General features: G+C 42.8%; 1 protein-coding gene across 1 annotated transcript in view; it reads left to right on the forward strand.

The window, feature by feature from the left end:
* The window catches only part of LOC126282836 (uncharacterized), a 108,686-nt gene that overhangs the window by 21,269 nt on the left and 67,092 nt on the right, over nt 1-20,325 (forward strand). The window contains exons 2-3 of the mRNA XM_049982228.1: nt 3,494-3,587; nt 8,840-9,186. Of these exons, the coding sequence (XP_049838185.1) occupies nt 3,494-3,587; nt 8,840-9,186 (441 nt within the window). The remainder of the gene's footprint in view (nt 1-3,493; nt 3,588-8,839; nt 9,187-20,325) is intronic.

Consider the following 20,325-nt stretch of genomic DNA (forward strand, 5'->3'; position numbering starts at 1 on the left):
GTCATTGGCTCGAGTGAAGTGGTTCCTGATCAGCGCTTCCTCATGGGTGTCCGTTCCTGCAACGGGCAGGTACTATTGCGATATATGCCTGCACTGTGAACAAATATTTTCTCTCTGTTAAGAGAAACTGCCGATCGGTCGTTGTTATGCTTCAGAAGTCCTTCAAGAACGATACCTACAGGATGCATAATCGCGTGTGCCGTTTTCCTCATTATGAGGAGACAGTTTTGTAGCCGACGATCTACCGCGGCTGGGCTCTGTGGACGAGCGATTCTAGGCGCTTCAGTCCGCGACCGCGCTGCTGCTACGGTCTCGGGTTCGAATCCTGCCTCGGGCATGGATGTGTTTGATGTCCTTGGGTTAGTTAGGATTAAGTATTTCTAAGTGTAGGGGACTGATGACCTCAGATGATAAGTCCCATAGTGCTTAGAGCCATTTGAACCATTTTATCTACCGCGATACACCCATAGGTGAATCAGTATGACTGTCGAATAACTTGGCAACGCTCGTCAAGCTCTTTATGAAGCCCTTAGAATGATCACTTACCATGGAGCTCTGATCAGTTTTGTGATACAGAACGGTAAAAAATCTACAAAATTTATAATTCAAGTAATTTCAGGCTAAAGAAAAACACCATGCTATTTACAGCAGCTGTGTAAGTGCCTTCTTTAAAATGAGAAGGAAGAAAAGTAAGAAATGTTAGAGTTTAACATCCGTTGACATCGAGGTCATTAGAGACGGAGCACAAGCTCGGAATGGAGAAGGAAACCAGTCGTGCCTTTCCAAAGGCAACAAACCTGCATTTGCCTTCAGTAACTTCGAGAAATGGCGGAAAACCTAAATCTCGGTGGCCAGACGGATTTCTAACCAGCATCTTCCAGTGTCTTACCACTGCTCCAACTCACTCGGTCTTTTTAAATGAGACTGTACCTTGTTTCCGCTACACGACGCAAGAATCATCAACTAGTACAAATACTCTGATTCATACGATGAAAGAATCGATTAGAAAACGTGAAATGGTTTTGGCATTACTTTCCCCGTGTAAACGAACTGTGCGTAAAGTATTTATCTTCAGAGAGAAACGATTGACTGGTTTCTTTACATCCTTATTTTGATAATGTCGTGAGTGATTGACCTCAACAAATATGTACATGAGCGGAACAGGTTACTTTGCCTCTCCGTGTATGTGGACATTTATTTGTGTATGGGATGGCATGGTTTTCATAACGGTATTACCCCATCTCTCACTGCCAGACAATTTGATGGCTACTGCAAAAGAAGTTAAGAATATTTGTGTCCCACACTGATTATTTGGAATTAGTGAAGCTGTCCACAACCTGCAGTTCGATTTCGTCACCAAACAGCTTTACAAGGCATTTTCCTATTGAAATACAGAGCGAGAATGCGCTGTGATTAGCACACTGGACTCGCATTCGGAAGGATGACGGTTCAAACCTGCGTCTGGCCATCCTGATTTGAGTTTTCCGAGATTTTCCTAAATAGCTTCAGGTAAATGCCGGGTTAGTTCCAGTGAAGAGACACTGCCGAATTCCTTCCTCATCTTTCCCTATCCGATGGGACCGATGACCTCGCTGCTTGGTTCTCTCCCTCGAAACAGTCAACCAATCTATTCAAGTGGTATGTCTTTACCTTCCACCATCCTTCGAACTGACTTTCGCAGCGACATACCTACAGCTTAACGTGCCTCTTAACCAGGGTGCAACTTATATTTTTTCCGGTACACAAATCTTTGCCGGAGATGAAAGAAGCTGCAAGTGACACAAAATTACTCGTACCGATGGAGAAATGAAGCCGGGATCTTCTTCTTTGCAGTCTGATTTTTACCCTCTTGAACTCAATTCACCAACACAAAACTGTTGAATGTCTGCTATCAGTTCCTTGCTCCCTAAAATCAACTGTGATTTGTTACGTCACATCCATCTCTGTGCATAATTATAATAATTTAAATTTTAGCCATATGCTTTTCGCTGTTTTAATACTTTTTATTAGCTCATCTTGTCTGTTTGTGTGTTCGGTTCAAATTTTATAAATGTTTTTAAACTATCGTCCGTATGAGCTAGAGACTTGAAGCTTTCAACATAGCTCAGAAGTGGACAAGAACACAATATTATCACGCTTTGTATGGTTTTTGGCAGAGGCTACTTTGTGTACCACTGCTATTTTCCCCTTCCCTTTTCCAGCCTCGAATGAATCTCACTCAGAACGCACGATGGTAGACCTCCGTATGAGCTCCACGCTCTCTAATTTTTACCTTAACGGTCTTTTCGCAAGACATATGTAGGAGGAAGCTAAATATTGGAGAGAAACTAAAATAAACCTCAGATTTACCACAAGTCTCTATTGTAATCTCATAAAGAAGTTTGAAATCGATTGAAAAATTTACCACACGGGAGATTAAACAGCAGAAAATAATTGTTTAAATAAGAAACTTTTTAAGAGACACTTTTTAAAACGTACTAAAATGTATAAAATAATTTCTCCAAGTCCTATGCAGATTTCTTACACCATCCTAAAAATTTGTGCTTGTGAATTTTCAATACCTACGCCAATACTTGTAAAATTTAAAACGAAAAACGTGGGGTGCATGCAGTGAACAGTAGCAACGGGTGTAGGGAGTTGCTGCCGCTGCAAGAATTCACCTAACAGTTCATATCATCTGCAGTGCAATAAAATTGTTAGCACGTCAGGTGAATTGTTAACGCATCAGTTACCCGTTGAGTGCGCCCCAAGTTTTTCGTTTTGAATTTTTAAAGTATTGTCACAGCTATTAAAAATTCGCAAGTACAAATGTTCAGGGCTATTCGTAAGGGATTAGGAATCTGCAAGGGGCTAGGAAAATTATTTTATGTTTTTTAGTCCATTTTAAAGATGTTACATTTAAAAAAATATTTAAATAATTTTTAGTCCTAAACCTTTTTCAGTGGCTTGTAACAGATTAGTAGAAGTTAATAATTGCACCAGATATTTGAGAATATGATTCTGATGTGTTTCTTACACAACGCAAACATTTTTCAACTTCAATATTTAGTCACGGAGGCTGATATCCGAAGAACATCCCAACGTAGTTTCGTGTTTGCAGGAGTGAGTGTCCCCACTAATCGTTGTTTCTCTGTTTTCACTTAAGTCACATACACTTTATAGTTAAAATATTCTTTATGTGGAAAATTATATGCTTCTGTTTACATAACAATTTAGCTTTCACTACTTTATAAAATCTGTCATATTCTTTCTGACATTTCACCGGTTTATAACAACATTTTGATTCTAAAGTGACATTAAAGTTGAAATTTTCTTTCAGTTTTAACGAAATTCTCTGTTTTTGTTGCGTCTACAGTGCTTTTCTGCTTTCCCAATCGAAAACGTGCTCTCTCAGGTTCACGACACCCTACTATCAGCCTATCGATTTTCGTTATTTGTGTCCTGCCTTTTTTTTAAAATCCTGAATCTCAGTTTACTCCATTTCATGTTTCAGCAGCGTTGGTACTGCCCCTGGTGTCTTCGTTACCGCAGCTGAGAGCAGACTCGCAAATCGTGTTCAGCGCAGACGATGACAGCATCGGCCCCAGGTAACCTCTCCTAGTGCGTATAATACACACACACACACACACACACACACACACACACACACACACATATATATATATATATATATATATATATATATATATATATATATATATATATATATATATAACCTCGGTTCCGCGAGTTCTGGAACCTGTACAGAAATTTGGAATAGAGATCAACATAAATATTAGTTCCCACACATTGCATGTTGTACCACAAACAGCCAGACCTTCAGAGTTGGTGGTCCAGACCGCTGTACACACCCATACCTCCAATTTCCAGTAGCACGTCTTCTTGCATTGATGCATGCCTGTGTTCGTCGTCGCATACTATCCACAAGTTCATCAAGGCACTGTTGGGCCAAATTGTCCCACTCCTCAACGGCGACTCGGCGCATATCCCTCAGAGTGGTTGGTGAGTCACGTCGTCCATAAACAGCCCTTTCCAGTCTATCCCAGGCATGTTCGATAAGGTTAATGTCTGGAGAACATGCTGGCCACTCTAGTCGAGCGATGTCATTACCCTGAAGGAAGTCATTCACAAGATGTGCACGATGGGGGCGCGAAGAGAATTGTCGTCCATGAAGACGAATGCCTCTCCAAAATGCTCCTGTTATGGTTGTACTATCGTAAAGTACACGGCAGTTGGTGAATTTTACTGACATTGACAATTTATTAACCAGTCGATGTCCCCTGGCCGTGATGGACCAACAGAGATTGAATGGGATATTCCTTGAGACGGGAGCGCTTGCTAAGAGACGCTTTGCAAGTGCTAGTTTTTAAGAGGATTTTGAGACGAAGGTGGAGAAACAACATGATAGACGACATAAAGAGAAGAGGAAATTACGCAGACCTGAAGAGGATATCAGAAGACAGGAGAGCATGGAGAGTTACCAGATGAAAATCTGCATTTGGGATGGATGACATCAGAAGTGTGGCCTATCAAGTTTTTCCGTGTTCTTGCTTTTAGAAATTTCTTGCCCTTAACAGGTCTTGCGCTCAAAGAATGAATTCTTTCTGCTTGCTATTCACTAGGTTCAAATAGCTTTCTTAGCAATTTCTGCCTTTTATTCTCTTGCGCCTTCACTTTTTTAGACTGAATTTCCAAGTGCTGTTGTCTTAAAGTTTCTTTGACTGGAGTACCAGAACGACACTGCAAGATAGCGTGTAAACGTGCTCTAATAGAAGTGCGTAAACGTGTCTCATAGCCATCTTTGAATTATCTTAAAAGCTACACTAGTAGCTTTCAGGCTTTCACATCTTTTAAAATAGCATAATATCCTGTAAACTATCATACACTCTAAGACAAAGAAAAAACGACGCACCACGAAGGAATTATTTCAATGGGACGGAAATCGAGAGATGTGATTTACACGCGAAGACAAACAATTGATTAAAATTACAGAAAAATTGTAAAGAGCGTGACAAACTGAGCAAATTAATAACGCGTTGGCCCACCTCTGGCCCTTGTGCTAGCATTATTCGCCTTGTCGTTGACAGAGTTGTTGGATGTCTTTCTCGGGGATATAGTGCCAAATTCTGTCAAATTGGCGGATTAGGTCGTCAAATCTCGAGATGTTTGCAGGGCCGTGCCCATAACGCTCCAAAAGTTCTGAATTGGAGAGAAATCCGGCGACCTTGCAGGCCAAGTAAGGCGTTGGCAAGCACGAAGACAAAGCAGTAGAAACTCTCGCCGTGTGTTGGTGGGCTTTATCTTCCTGAAATGTGAGTCCGGTAAGACGTACCATGAACGGTGCGTAGAATATCGTCATCGTACCTCTGTGCTGTAAGGGAACCGCGGATGAAAAGCAAAGGGATCCTGCTGCGAAAAGAACTCGCGCCCCAGACCATCTCTCCTCGTTGTCGGGCTGAATGGCATGCGACAGTCAGGCAGGTATCCCACTGCTGTCTGGGGCGTCTTCAGACACGGCTTCAGCCTGGAGTCGCACTGACTCAAGTAGAACAGTCTTCGGTTATAGTCTCGCTTCCAACTGAGCTGCGAAGATCAGCAAAGACGTGTCTGGAGACGCCTCTGACAGCTACGGTATACCAATCTGACGGTCCCCTGCCATACGGTCCAACAATCGGGCGTGACGGTCTTGGAAGCCATTTCTTTTTCATTGGTTGTCATCGATGGCGTCTTTTACGTCGCAGCCGAACGATATGCTACGCACCGATTTGTTGCCCTTCAGTGGCAAGCGAACTTGGGGTGACATTTCAGAAAGATACTGCCCGCTTATACACAGCGAGAGCTGCTTGTCTTCATGCTTACCAAGCCCTACTTTGGCCAGCAAGGTCACCGGATCTCTCCCCAATTTTGAACGTTCCGATTATTATGGGCAGGGCACTCCAATCACCTCGGGATTTTGAAAATCTAGTTGGCTGAATGGATTCGATAAACTTCGCGGATTTCGGGATAATCGTTCACAGGTACTGTATAACATAATCTGCTCTTTTTGAAAGTTGTTTATCTAAATGGGTTTCGCCATTGACAGCCTATACCTTCGCTAGGGTAGGCGGCATCCACCGTCGTGGCGACAGTGGTTATAATGTTTTGGCTTATCAGTGTGCATGAAAATTTTTCGTACACGTTTACGTATTAAGTTTGTTCTTTTCTCAATCGATTTGCTTATCTTTTCTATGAAACGACGAAGTTTGCAGCGTAATCAGTAACAAAAACATTAATACGTGAAAAGAACTTGCTTCCAAAGATTGTGATATGGGGTATGCAGCCTCTCACTTTAATACTCGACATACATATTTCGTCAGCGTCTCTTTATAATATAATTACGGAAAATAGATAGAACATGCTGGCGTAAGTGATTTCATTTAAAAATAAATACAGATTGCTGCGAGCGACAAAATTATGCAGACAACAGATAATTGAAGTGCGTATAATGAGGTGAGGAATCAATAGTTTGCAATACTTCAGGAATTGCTAAATAGTGCATGCTGTGAACGTTTTTGTAAATTCCTTGTTTCGGCATCGACAGCAGCACACTTCCCTTAAAAATCAATACACGATCGTCTGTCATGTTTCTGAGGTGGATTATTTCATCGTTTGGGAACACTACATAAATGATGTAGTAAATGGTAGGATTACCGGTAGTATTGGTAACACTTGTAGGAAAGAAACGTGAATAAATGTGTAAGAGAGAAACATGGAACTGATGACTTCTCTTTATTTTTTCCTTTGTTTGGTTGTTTGTTTTGCACATAATTAGAACCACAAATCATTCAATGTTACTTCATTGTGTATTTTATTTCCTTACGCAATATAACTTGCATTTTATAGATAATAAAAATTAGTTGATCGCTTAGCTTCTATGCTTTTATGTAACCAAAGCAATTACTTTTGATTCACGTACAGTTTACATGCACAAACATCAAATCATGTATATGATTATTGTTGTTATTCGTACTCAATAGAACGTTCTTCAGCATGATCAAAAGCAAGACCTTCCTGTTATTACTGATAAATGCAAAAGTTGTTTATAAATAACAGAAACAAATTTACGTAACTTCGACAAAGTATTGAAGGGATGTTAGATTTTTTTTTTTTTTTTTTTTAGCTTTCTGTTGTGGAAATTTCGTTTTACGGCGCTGTATGATAAATCCGTATTGTCATACCACGTAGGCTTTCACGAACGGCATCCTCTTCAGTTGAAACTTCCGGGCTGAGAGGTCGTGTTCAGTACCTCGGAAGATGCCTCATGCAGTTGGAGATGCAATATCAGGGAGGTGTGCTATACAAGGACCATGGCCTCTCAGCCTGGAAGTTTTAACTGGAGAATCGTGTTTTATTTTCTTTACTACAACATCCCTCTGTTTAACATTACAAATAAACAATTTTCGAATAAACCCTTAATTAAACATTGAGGCTTCAGGTTTTAAGTGGCAGACAGGAGGATAAATATGTAGAGCGAAAATATTCCATAGGTTATCAAGCGCTTTATGCATCCTCACTCAGGTTCTAGACGGTTCACAACTGCCGGTTTTTAGGGTAATGTAGTAATACATTGATCACATCCGTAAGGAAAGTGATGCAGTTCCCCACATTCGTTTAATGAACAAAGTAAGAGCATATGGACTATCAGACCAATTGTGTGATTGGATTGAAGAGTTCCTACATGACAGAACGCAGCTTGTCATTCTCAATGGAAGGAAGTCTTCCAAAGTAAGAGTAATTTCAGGTGTGCTGCAGGGGAGTGTCGTAGGACCGTTGCTATTCACAATATACATAAATGACCTTGTGGATAACGTCGGAAGTTCACTGAGGATTTTTGAGGATGATGCTGTGGTATATCGAGAGGTTGTAACAATAGAAAATTGTACTGAAATGCAGGACGATCTGCAGCAAATTGACGCATTGTGCAGGGAATGGCAATTGAATCTCAATGTAGACAAGTGTAATGTGCTGAGAATACATAGTAAGAGAGATCCCTTATCATTTAGCTACAATATAGAAGGTCAGCAACTGGAAGCAGTTAATTCCATAAATTATCTGGGAGTAGGCATTAGGAGTGATTTAAAATGGAATGACCATATAAAATTGATCGTCGGTGAAGCAGATGCCAGACTGAGATTCATTAGAAGAATCCTAAGGAAATTCAATCCGAAAACAAAGGAAGTAAGTTACAGTACACTTGTTCTCCCACTGCTTAAATACTGCTCATCAGTGTGGGATCCGTACCAGATAGTGTTGATAGAAGAGGTAGAGAAGATCCAACGGAGAGCAGCGCTTTTCGTTACAGGATCATTTAGTAATCGCGAAAGCGTTACGGGGATGATAGATAAACTCCAGTAGAAGACTGCAGGAGAGACGCTCAGTAGCTCGCTAAGGGCTTTTGTTGAAGTTTCGAGAACATACCTTCTCCGAGGAGTCACGCAGTATATTGCTCCCTCCTACGTATAACTCGCGAAGAGACCATGAGGATAAAAGCAGAAGATTATAGCCCACACAGAGGCATACCGACAATCCTTCTTTCCACGAAAAATACGAGAACCCATAGAGGCACTCAAGGTACCCTCCGCCACACACCGTCAGGTGGCTTGCGGAGTATGGATGTAGATCTAATGAGGTAACACTCAATGGATATGCAACACACCCAACATACAAGTAACACAGGCCCGACTTTAACTGACGAAAGCTGCTGGGAAAATTACCATAATCGACGTTTACTTATATGGTAGTCTAAGGCAGCCTCAAGTAGTTTTACAACTCTGTTTATGACACAACAACTGGTCTGCAGGTTCCTGGCTGGGGGAACCTCAGCTAACGAGGTGGGCCGCAGCACGCGCTACCCAGGCGGCTGGGGCAGGCCCCTTTTCATCACGACAACGCCCAAGCCTGAGCAGCCACGCCGCCAGACGCGGCCGCCCTACGTCGACTACGACGAGCTGTTCATCTTCGACCGGCCCTCCATGCCCATCGAGTACGTGCCGCGCACCGCCAGCCCCCCCACAACCACCGGCAGCGGCTCCACGCGCGAGAACTGCAACTGCCCCACCACCAACGAGTACAACCCCGTCTGTGGCACTGACCACGTCACCTACTCCAACCCGGGCCACGTCTACTGTGCCAAGTACTGTGGCAAGAGTAAGTCTGTCATCATAAGAAAACATAGTTAAATTAACTGATTTTAGTGTCAGGAAGACGCTTCTGAAAGTACACTCCTGGAAATTGAATTAAGAACACCGTGAATTCATTGTCCCAGGAAGGGGAAACTTTATTGACACATTCCTGGGGTCAGATACATCACATGATCACACTGACAGAACCACAGGCACATAGACACAGGCAACAGAGCATGCTCAATGTCGGCACTAGTACAGTGTATATCCACCTTTCACAGCAATGCAGGCTGCTATTCTCCCATGGAGACGATCGTAGAGATGCTGGATGTAGTCCTGTGGAACGGCTTGCCATGCCATTTCCACCTGGCGCCTCAGTTGGACCAGCGTTCGTGCTGGACGTGCAGACCGCGTGAGACGACGCTTCATCCAGTCCCAAACATGCTCAATGGGGGACAGATCCGGAGATCTTGCTGGCCAGGGTAGTTGACTTACACCTTCTAGAGCACGTTGGGTGGCACGGGATACATGCGGACGTGCATTGTCCTGTTGGAACAGCAAGTTCCCTTGCCGGTCTAGGAATGGTAGAACGATGGGTTCGATGACGGTTTGGATGTACCGTGCACTATTCAGTGTCCCCTCGACGATCACCAGAGGTGTACGGCCAGTGTAGGAGATCGCTCCCCACACCATAATGCCGGGTGTTGGCCCTGTGTGCCTCGGTCGTATGCAGTCCTGATTGTGGCGCTCACCTGCACGGCGCCAAACACGCATACGACCATCACTGGAACCAAGGCAGAAGTGACTCTCATCGCTGAAGACGACACGTCTCCATTCGTCCCTCCATTCACGCCTGTCGCGACACCACTGGAGGCGGGCTGCACGATGTTGGGGCGTGAGCGGAAGACGGCCTAACGGTGTGCGGGACCGTAGCGCAGCTTCATGGAGACGGTTGCGAATGGTCCTCGCCGATACCCCAGGAGCAACAGTGTCCCTAATTTGCTGGGAAGTGGCGGTGCGGTCCCGTACGGCACTGCGTAGGATCCTACGGTCTTGGCGTGCATCCGTGCGTCGCTGCGGTCCGGTCCCAGGCCGACGGGCACGTGCACCTTCCGCCGACCACTGGCGACAACATCGATGTACTGTGGAGACCTCACGCTCCACGTGTTGAGCAATTCGGCGGTACGTCCACCCGGCCTCCCGCATGCCCACTATACGCCCTCGCTCAAAGTCTGTCAACTGCACATACGGTTCACGTCCACGCTGTCGCGGCAAACTGGCTGACACTGACGGCGGCGGTGCACAAATGCTGCGTAGCTAGCGCCATTCGACGGCCAACACCTGCGGTTCCTGGTGTGTCCACTGTGCCGTGCGTGTGATCATTGCTTGTACAGCCCTCTCGCAGTGTCCGGAGCAAGTATGGTAGGTCTGACACACCGGTGTCAATGTGTTCTTTTTTCCATTTCCAGGAGTGTATTTGTGTGGAGTGTAGCCATGTATGGAAGTGAAACGTGAACGATAAATAGTTTAGACAAGAAGTGAATAGAAGCTTTCGAAATGTGGTGCTGCACAAGAATGCTGAAGATTAGATGGGTAGACCACATAACTAATGAGGAGGTATTGGACAGAATTGGAGAGAAGATGAGCTTGGGGAACAACTTGCCTAGAAGAAGGGATCGGTTGGTTGGGCATATTCTGAGGCCTCGCCGGACGCAGTGGCCGAGCGGTTCTAGGCGCTACAGTCTGGAACCGAGCGACAGCTACGGTCGCAGGTTCGAATCCTGCCTCGGGCATGGATGTGTGTGATGTCCTTAGGTTACTTAGGTTTAATTAGTTCTCAGTTCTAGGCGACTGATGACCTCAGAATTTGTTAAGTCCCATAGTGCTCAAAGCCATTTGAACTATTTTCTGAGGCATCAAGGGATCACCAATTTAGTATTGGAGGGCATGGAGGGCAGCGTGGAGGGTAAAAATCGTAGACGGAGACCAAGAGATGAATACACTAAGCAGATTCAGAAGGGTGTAGGTTGCAATAGGTACTGGGAGATGAAGAATGTTGCACAGGATAGAGTAGCATTGAGAGCTGCATCAAACCAGTCTCTGGACTGAAGACCACAACATCACTAATTTTCATTTACGTTTTAAGAATCATCAGTCTTCTGAGCATTCTGACGTGACGAATTACAAATTCCTCTGTGGTGCCAACCTTGATTCCGCAGTAACATTTGTACCGAATATCCTCAATTATTTATTGCATATATTTCAGTCTCTGTATTTTCTCTACAGTTTTACCATATATTGCTCCCTCAAGTACGATGGAGGTTATTCTTTAATGCACTTGTCGTATCATTCTTTTCGTCTTATTAGTCGTTTCTACATGTTCCTCTGCTCACCGATTCTGCAGAGAACCTCCTCATCCACCATTAACTCGTCCTATTTCGAACATCCTTCTACAGCACCACAACCCAAACGCTTCGATTCTCTTCTTATCCAGGACTCTCTACCATTCTCCAAAAGTTCCTTCTCAGATATTTGTTCCTGACGTTGAGGGTAATATTTGATACTATTTGTCTTCTTTCATCCTGGAATGCCTCTTTCTCAGCACTATGCGACTTAACTTCTGAGGTCATCAGTCGCCTAGAACTTAGAACTAATGAAACCTAACTCACCCAAGGACATCACACACACCCATGCTCGTGGCAGGATTCGAACCTGCGACCGTAGCGGTCGCTCGGTTCCAGACTGTAGCGCCTAGAACCGCACTCCCATTCCGGCCGGCTTCATCTCCTCCTTACTTCGCCTGTCATGCGTTGCTTCCAGCTTGGAGGAATTTCTTCGTCTACTTCATTGTCCTCAGTTTTGACACTGAATTAGTTGCTAATCTCATTTGTGCTACTCCTCACTTCTTCTATCTTTCTTCAGTTATTCTCAAATCATGATCTGTATCCAGTGGAATGCTGATTCCATTCAACAGATCCTGCTACGCTTCTCCAATTTCACTGAGGATAGCAATGTTACTACAAAATATCATCAACGAATTTAAAACTGCTGTTGCATTCCCTTACTCATCATCAGAAGTAAGTCTGTATGGCATCTAGGGTTGATAAGGCATATCGACACTGTAACCTTTACACTGTACAAAAAATAATTCTGATTCCCATGCCCGGTAATTTGGAGATTAGCCTTATCCGATGGGAAAAGATTGCCAACAAATCTGGTATCGTTATTTATTCCTCCATATGGTCTGATGGTTTCAGTTCCTGTACAACTTCACTTTAGTGAATCTTACAATCTCAGTGGTGAAGTCGAGGGTGGTTGTGAGTTTTAGGTCTGATACTGTAGTGAGATTCCTTTCCCACAGCCGTAGTCTCCTTGTGATTGACGTCCATAGTGCTTAAATGTCGTCTCTGATTCATTCAATTTTTGTGATTTCTTGTTGACAGTTGGACATCTGTTCGAACTTCTCGGTCATGCCATGATGGCGTAAAAAGATGGAACGGAATGATGTCTTCAAATGTAAAGATCGAGCCCCAGACATCGTTGTTATAAGAAGCAAGTGAACATGGTGAAGAGAATAATTGCTCAACGATTATTAAGAAGTTGCGCACAGAGAGATGCCACTACCACCCTTTTCAGGTTGATGGAGTTGAGTATCGATGAGCTAGCCGTAGCTGATACCATTTAGGCATTCCGACAGTCAGAGCCCTCCCCCCTCCTCCCTGCCCCCCCCCCCCCCCCCATCCATTTCTTCAGATACGTAAGGTTAGCAGAACAGACTGAAAGAAAAATTGCGCTCATAAATGTGCAATGAATGCCAAGCTTGTAAAATTAATGAACAGCAATAATTGCACGGATTCCCTAGCTATCCATGTAATGTAAAAGTCCAGTCATTACAAGACTCACACACACCAACATACACTAATATTAAAGGAATAACTGAATTGACTACGTTGTGAGTAGAGGCACTAGGTTTGCATATAATATAGTTAGTAACTGACACTGCAATGAAGAATGTGGAAGCACATGCACACGATTCACTGGGATGAAATGCACTAGCGAATCACCAACTGTGGGAAGATAATTACTGCTGCAAAGAATAAGTCGAATATCGCAGAGAGGACCCTAATATCCAATGATACCTGATTGGAAATCATCCTGTCCACTCTTGGTCCAGTTCAACCATCGAAGCGAAGCAGCACTTACACAGTAAGCATCCAGAAACCGCATTCATGTCTCGCATCCTACAAAGAAGTCTCGCCCTAGAGATCACAGCAGTGTCTTATCCCAGCGTCTGCGGAAGTCTAGAACAATTTCATTCTCTTGTCTCCTGGCGTTCTCATGAAAAAACTGACATACACAAAAACTACTTTCGGCCAGTTTAAGCCAAAAAAACGAAAAGAAACGCCGTTCAAACCTTTTAAACGTATATTTACTTGTTTGGTGCCAAGGTGTCATATGATAATGTGGGCAGTGCTTTCTCTCACAGAGCTTCTCTGTCCAACATACACCACACAAATGGCTGTGCAGCCCTCCCACAGTGTCACAGAGTCACTCTGTCTAGCATATACCGTCCCAGATGTCTGCACAGCCCTACCACAGAGGCAGAGAGCCACTCTGTGTAGCACATACCATCCAAGACGACGATGGCTGTGCAGCCCAACCACAATGGCACAAAGCCACTCTACCCAGCATATACCATCCCACAGAGTCACAAAGTCATTCAGCCCAGCAATTACGTCCCAGATGACTACACAACCCTATCACAGCATCACGAAGCCACTCTGCCCAGCATATAGTATCCCAGATGACTGCACAGCCCTCCCACAGAGGCACAAAGCCACTCTGCCCAACATATACCCCAGATGACGGCACAGCCCTCCCACAGTGTCCCAAAGTCACTCTGTCCAGCATATACCATCCCAGATTGCTGCACAGCCCTCCCACAGAGGCAGTAAGCCACTCTGTCTAGCATATACCACCCATGACGACGATGGCTGTGCAGCCCAACCACAATGTCACAAAGCCACTCTACCCAGCATATACCATCCCATAGTGTCACAAAGTTATTCAGCCCAGAAATTACATCCCAGATGACTGCACAACCCTCCCACAGAATCACGAAGCAACTCTGCCCAGCATATAGCATCCCAGATGGCTGCACAGCCCTCCCACAGAGGCACGAAGCCACTCTGCTCAGCATATACCATCCCAGATGACGGTACAGCCCTCCCACCGTGTCCCAAAGTCACTCTGTCCAGCATATACCATCCCAGATGGCTGCACAGCCCTCCCACAGAGGCAGAAAGCCACACTGTCTAGCATATACCACCCATGATGACGAAGGCTGTGCAGCCCAACCACAATGTCACAAAGCCACTCTACCCAGCATATACCATCCCATAGTGTCACAAAGTTATTCAGCCCAGGAATTACATCCCAGATGACTGCACAACCCTCCCACAGAATCACGAAGCCACTCTGCCCAGCGTATACCATTCCAGATGACTTCACAGACCTCTCACAACGTCATGAAGCCACTATGCCCAGCATATACTATCCTACAGAGTCACGAAGCCACTCTGCCCAACATATACCATTCCCGATGACTTCACAGCCCTCCCACAGAGTCACAAAGCCACTCTGCCCAGCATATACCATCCCAGATGACTGTGCAGCTCTCCCACAGAGACACAAGCCACTATGCCCAGCATATACCATCCCAAATGAGTGTGCAGCCCTCGCACAGAGCCTGAAAGCAGCCGAAAGTTGCCGAGATTTCAGCTGCATTGTCGTTTGAGAAACATATTTATTGTTTGTGAGGGGGGGGGGGGGGACAAACCTAAGCTGAAAGCACTCGGCCCAGAGGAACTAAACTTTGGCTGATCAGGCTGGAAACACACAAGGCGGGAATATCGTCATTTTAGTAAAATCGAAAGCGCTCATATGTTGGCGTAGGAAAAGATGAACTCTGCATGAAGGCTTGGGATAAAGGCGCCAGCTACTTTTCAGATCGCAGTTATCTATGATATTACTTTAACATTTCATATTTCCTTTTGCCACCTTGTACTAACGATAGTAGAGATAGACAGACCCAAAGCCCTTTATCTGTCTTCTCAAAATAACAGACTTTCATATGATACCTTGCAGCTATTATGACTGGTTTACTCAGTAATTTTTGGCGTGTTATAGTTTCTTGAGATTGAGGCTACTACATGACAAAAAGAAATGTTTCTTTATTATTGGCTCTTACACCTACTGTAGCTCAAATAGTCTACACACACTGTTTAATGCAGATATATCACAGAGGAACAGCAGAATGTTTTGTAGTCTTCTTTTATGTTATGCCACTCACAGAAACAGCAAAACGGTATAAACTTATACGAGCTGTTTATTACTAGTAAGCGAGGAAAAATAATATTACAGCATGGATACAATTACATAAATTGCTCACATTTAGCTCCAAACCAAGACCTTCGCCAACTCGATGTACCTCCAAGCACAGATCACTTGTATGACATAGAGCTCATGAAGTATTATTCATGTTTATGAATAGGTCACAACGGAAATTAGAAAACCGCCACTGTTGGCTTAATGAAGCATTTCGGTCCAAGCAAATCTGGCAAGATACTTGATTATAACTACTTATGATGTCAAATAATCCGATTTATGATGTTTTTCTGGAGTGAAAGAGATGGTATACCACAAGGGTTGACTTTATCCTTATTATGCCTTTAACTGTGTGGAGTCAGCTTTCGTCTCGTACTAAACTGTCAACCCTTTCTCAACCATTTGTCCATCAAAGTTGTGTCTAGCTTTCATATGTAATGCGTTCTTTGTATACTTCTTGAGTTTATCGACTGTAGATATTAATTCTTTATCTATACACCTTGTCTGGATGTTAATGCTGCTGAGAAGTCAGCCATTCTTCTGGCGGAGCTTATTCAACTGATACACTTTGTAGACATGTGCCTAATTTCATGCATTAATAAGTAAGAGATTACTTTTGGAGGGAAACTCGACTACTAGATATATTCTTATATCTACATAGAATTGGAGCTAAATTTTCATGAAATGAACTCACTAAAAAGCGTGTTATTGCAGCAATTGTTACACAATACTTCCTTTATTGATATCCTTTTCAATTGCTAACATTTAACTTTGCATTAAAATAGTAGACTGAATTATTATAGAACTAAAAGTCAAAATAATATCGCGAAAGACTTAAAGGGCTTATCGCTAACGTTCAAAGGATTCATCTAGTTGGTTACATATGTACTCAATATACCAGAGCATATTAAATACATTGAGATAAATACAGTGGCGCTTATGAGTGAATAAAAAAACATTATTTTTAGTCAACTCTTCCTACTCTGTATAATAGTATATTCACAAGGATGTATAAATAATGTTATTGGTTGTAAGTCAATTTTCTGTAATGTGGTTTTACAAAGTGTGTGTCATTAACTTCTTTCCACGTCCCAGAGATTAATCTCAGTGGGATTTATAGGAAATGATTCATGTAAAGTAATGGAATTCAACGATAGCAGATGATTAATGCAGTGTCTGATTAGTTGTTACATTTTTTCTGTTGTATTACATATAATTTGACAAATAATGTTTTTAAAATATTCCAAAAAGCTGAAAGTATCCTTATCTTTACAGATGTTGGGATATACCATATGGGTATCTGCATGACGACGACTACAGAGCCTCAGAGTGTTGTCCTCACGTAGCCACACATCAGATGGTGACCACATTCCTGTCATCATCACAAGTCATAATCTTCATATTATTCCAAGGAACGCTTCCAGCATCTCATAATTATTTATTTAAATATTACAATGCCAAAGATTAATTTATTATGTGCGTGTGAGACAGAGCTTTAAATACTGCACCGTGCAGTAGACTGACATTTTGATACATGTTCAAAAGAAAGTACAGAAATCGATGATGTTTTGCTGTTGTGTAAATAATGTATTTATTGTGTCGGTTTAACTATATTTAACAAAGTAGTAATAATAAAAATATGGATCACAAAATAGAGATATCGGTGAAATGATTCCTAGAACGTACCATTGCTTAACTGGTGACATTCCCTGTCTGTAACGAAAGTTCGCTATCATGAACTGTACGCAAAGCACGTGAACTTAAAATAACGTCTGTGGAAATTCACAGCATGTGAATAACTTTCCATCAAACAGCTAAGAAGTGGAACACATTTATTTATTTCAGTGTGGCAATTCTTACAAAGAAATGCATAACAGGAAGAAGTTGACTATGGGATCCTTAACAAACTTCGCTGGAGGTTTTTCCAAAATTAGATTTGGTTAGCAAGTAGCAGAAATATCCTGGTAGTTTTCAAAATACGAGAAGCAAAACTGAGTCTTAGAACTTGAAGTACACAGCTCTCAGGTCTAAAAGCGAGGTCAGAATATATGGACTCATAAGATGAAAATGAAGAATACTAACTTACAAAGGAAATGTCACATAAAACACTATACATAAAATATTCCTTCAAAGCACTTTCATATATTTCATTTTACTAACTTCCTAATAATTGCACTGGGCTCACAGATATACAAGAAGATAAATATTTTATGAAAGACGGTGTATTGATTGTATTTTAGTGCAGACTGCAAATCACAGGTGTAACTACTTCAAAACGAAGTGAAACGCTCCGTTGAGTTTTGAAAAAAAAAAAACAAAAAAAACAGGTGGACATTCTGCTCTGAAATAAGTTTAAGTAAATGAAAATAACAACAGTCATTTGATGGACTGTTATTCATAAAGTACACACATGCAGTATATTTTCTCTAGGGAGGTGCAGAACTTACTAATGTTCAAAAGTCATAATATACAGGGTGTTACAAAAAGGTACGGCCAAACTTTCAGGAAACACTCCTCACACACAAAGAAAGAAAATATGTTATGTGGATATGTGTCCGGAAACGCTTACTTTCCATGTTAGAGCTCATTTTATTACATCTCTTCAAATCACATTAAACATGGAATGGAAACGCACAGCAACAGAACGTACCAGCGTGACTTCAAACACGTTGTTACAGGAAATTTTTAAAATGTCCTCCGTTAGCGGGGATACATGCATCCACCCTCCGTCGCATGGAATCCCTGATGCAGCCCTGGAGAATAGCGTATTGTATCACAGCCTCCACAATAGGAGCACGAAGAGTCTTTACATTTGGTACCGGAGTTGCGTAGACAAGAGCTTTCAAATGCCCCCATAAATGAAAGTCAAGAGGGTTGAGGTCAGGAGAGCGTGGAGGCCATGGAATTGGTCCGCCTCTACCACGCCATCGGTCACTGAATCTGTTGTTGAGAAGCGTAAGAACACTTCGACTGCAATATGCAGGAGCTCCATCGTGCATGAACCACATGTTGTGTCGTACTTGTAAAGCCACATGTTCTAGCAGAACATGTTGAGTATCCCGTATGAAATCATGATAACGTGCTCAATTGAGCGGAGGTGGAAGAAAATGGGGCCCAATCAAGACATTACCAACAATGCCTGCCCAAACGTTCACAGAAAATCTGTGTTGATGACGTGACTGCACAATTGCGTGCGGATTCTCGTCAGCCCACACATGCTGATTGTGAAAATTTACAAATTGATCACATTGGAATGAAGCCTCATCCGTAAAGAGCACATTTGCACTGAAATGAGGATTGACACATTGTTGAATGAACCATTCGCAGAAGTGTACCCGTGGAGGCCAATCAGCTGCTGATAGTGCCTGCACGCGCTGCGTGTGGTACGGAAACACCTGGTTCTCCCGTAGCACTCTCCATACAGTGACGTTGTCAGCGTTACCTTGTACAGCAGCAACTTCTCTGACGCTGACATTAGGGTTATCGTCAACTGCACGAAGAATTGCCTTGTCCATTGCAGGTGTCCTCGTCGTTCTAGGTCTTCCCCAGTCGCGAGTCATAGGCTGGAATGTTCCGTGCTCCTTAAGACGCCGATCAATTGCTTCGAACGTCCTCCTGTCGGGACACTTTCGTTCTGGAAATCTGTCTCGATACAAACGTATCACGCCACGGCTATTGCTAATCCATACATAAAATGGGCATCTGCCAACTCCGCATTTGTAAACATTGCACTGACTGCAAAACCACGTTCGTGATGAACACTAACCTGTTGATGCCACGTACTGATGTGCTTGATGCTAGTACTGTAGAGCAATGAGTCACATGTCAACACAAGCACCGAAGTCGACATTACCTTCCTTCAATTGGACCAACTGGCGGTGAATCGAGGAAGTACAGTACATACTGACGAAACTAGAATGAGCTCTAACATGGAAATTAAGCGTTTCCGGACACATGTCCACATAACATATTTTCTTTATTTGTGTGTGAAGAATGTTTCCTGAAAATTTGGCCGTACCTTTTTGTAACACCCTGTATAAAAAGTAGCCATATCATTTGTTGAATATGTACTGTGGAACAAACAATACAGTCGAAATACGTCTTTTTATATACAGGGTGGAAAAATGATATTGTCCTGGTAAATATTTCATACGTCTTATGACAGACTATTCAGCTTACATTTTCTTCACATTGGACAAATGGTAGGAGCTGGGCTGCTTATCTTAAGGTGCATAAAAAATTTATCAGGTCAATTTCATTTGGCCAACCCTGTATCTAAGAAGACGTATTTCGACTATATTTTCTGTTCCTCAGTACAGTACAGAATTTCATGGACCTTAAGACACGCTACTCGGATTACATCTTCCTCACATGGGACAAATGATAGAAGTTGTACTGCCTATCTTAAGGTGCATGAAATATTTTCTGGGTCAGTTTTATTTTGCCCATCCTGTACCTTCCCCACTCTTAGAAACTCCAATGAGCAGAGTATACTGCAACCAATTTATAGGTCTCTTCTGGTGTGTTCTCTGTGTGGTACTTGCATTTATGTAAACCAGTCTTCATAACCATCACTCAAAAGCTGGAAGTTTCTCTGCATAAAATTTTAATATTGTAATGTGAAAACTGCAGAGTTGCACCATGCTTCAGAGTCCAAGTCACAAACTACTGTAACTATGCCTCAGTGTATCTAGATATACTCTGTAATTGGTGCTTTTAAAACATTTTCAGCTGATGCAGTTACATTTGAAGAACTAAAAATCATCAAATAATTTCT

This window comes from Schistocerca gregaria, chromosome 1 (genome assembly GCF_023897955.1).
Source record: "Schistocerca gregaria isolate iqSchGreg1 chromosome 1, iqSchGreg1.2, whole genome shotgun sequence".
NCBI lineage: Eukaryota > Metazoa > Arthropoda > Insecta > Orthoptera > Acrididae > Schistocerca > Schistocerca gregaria.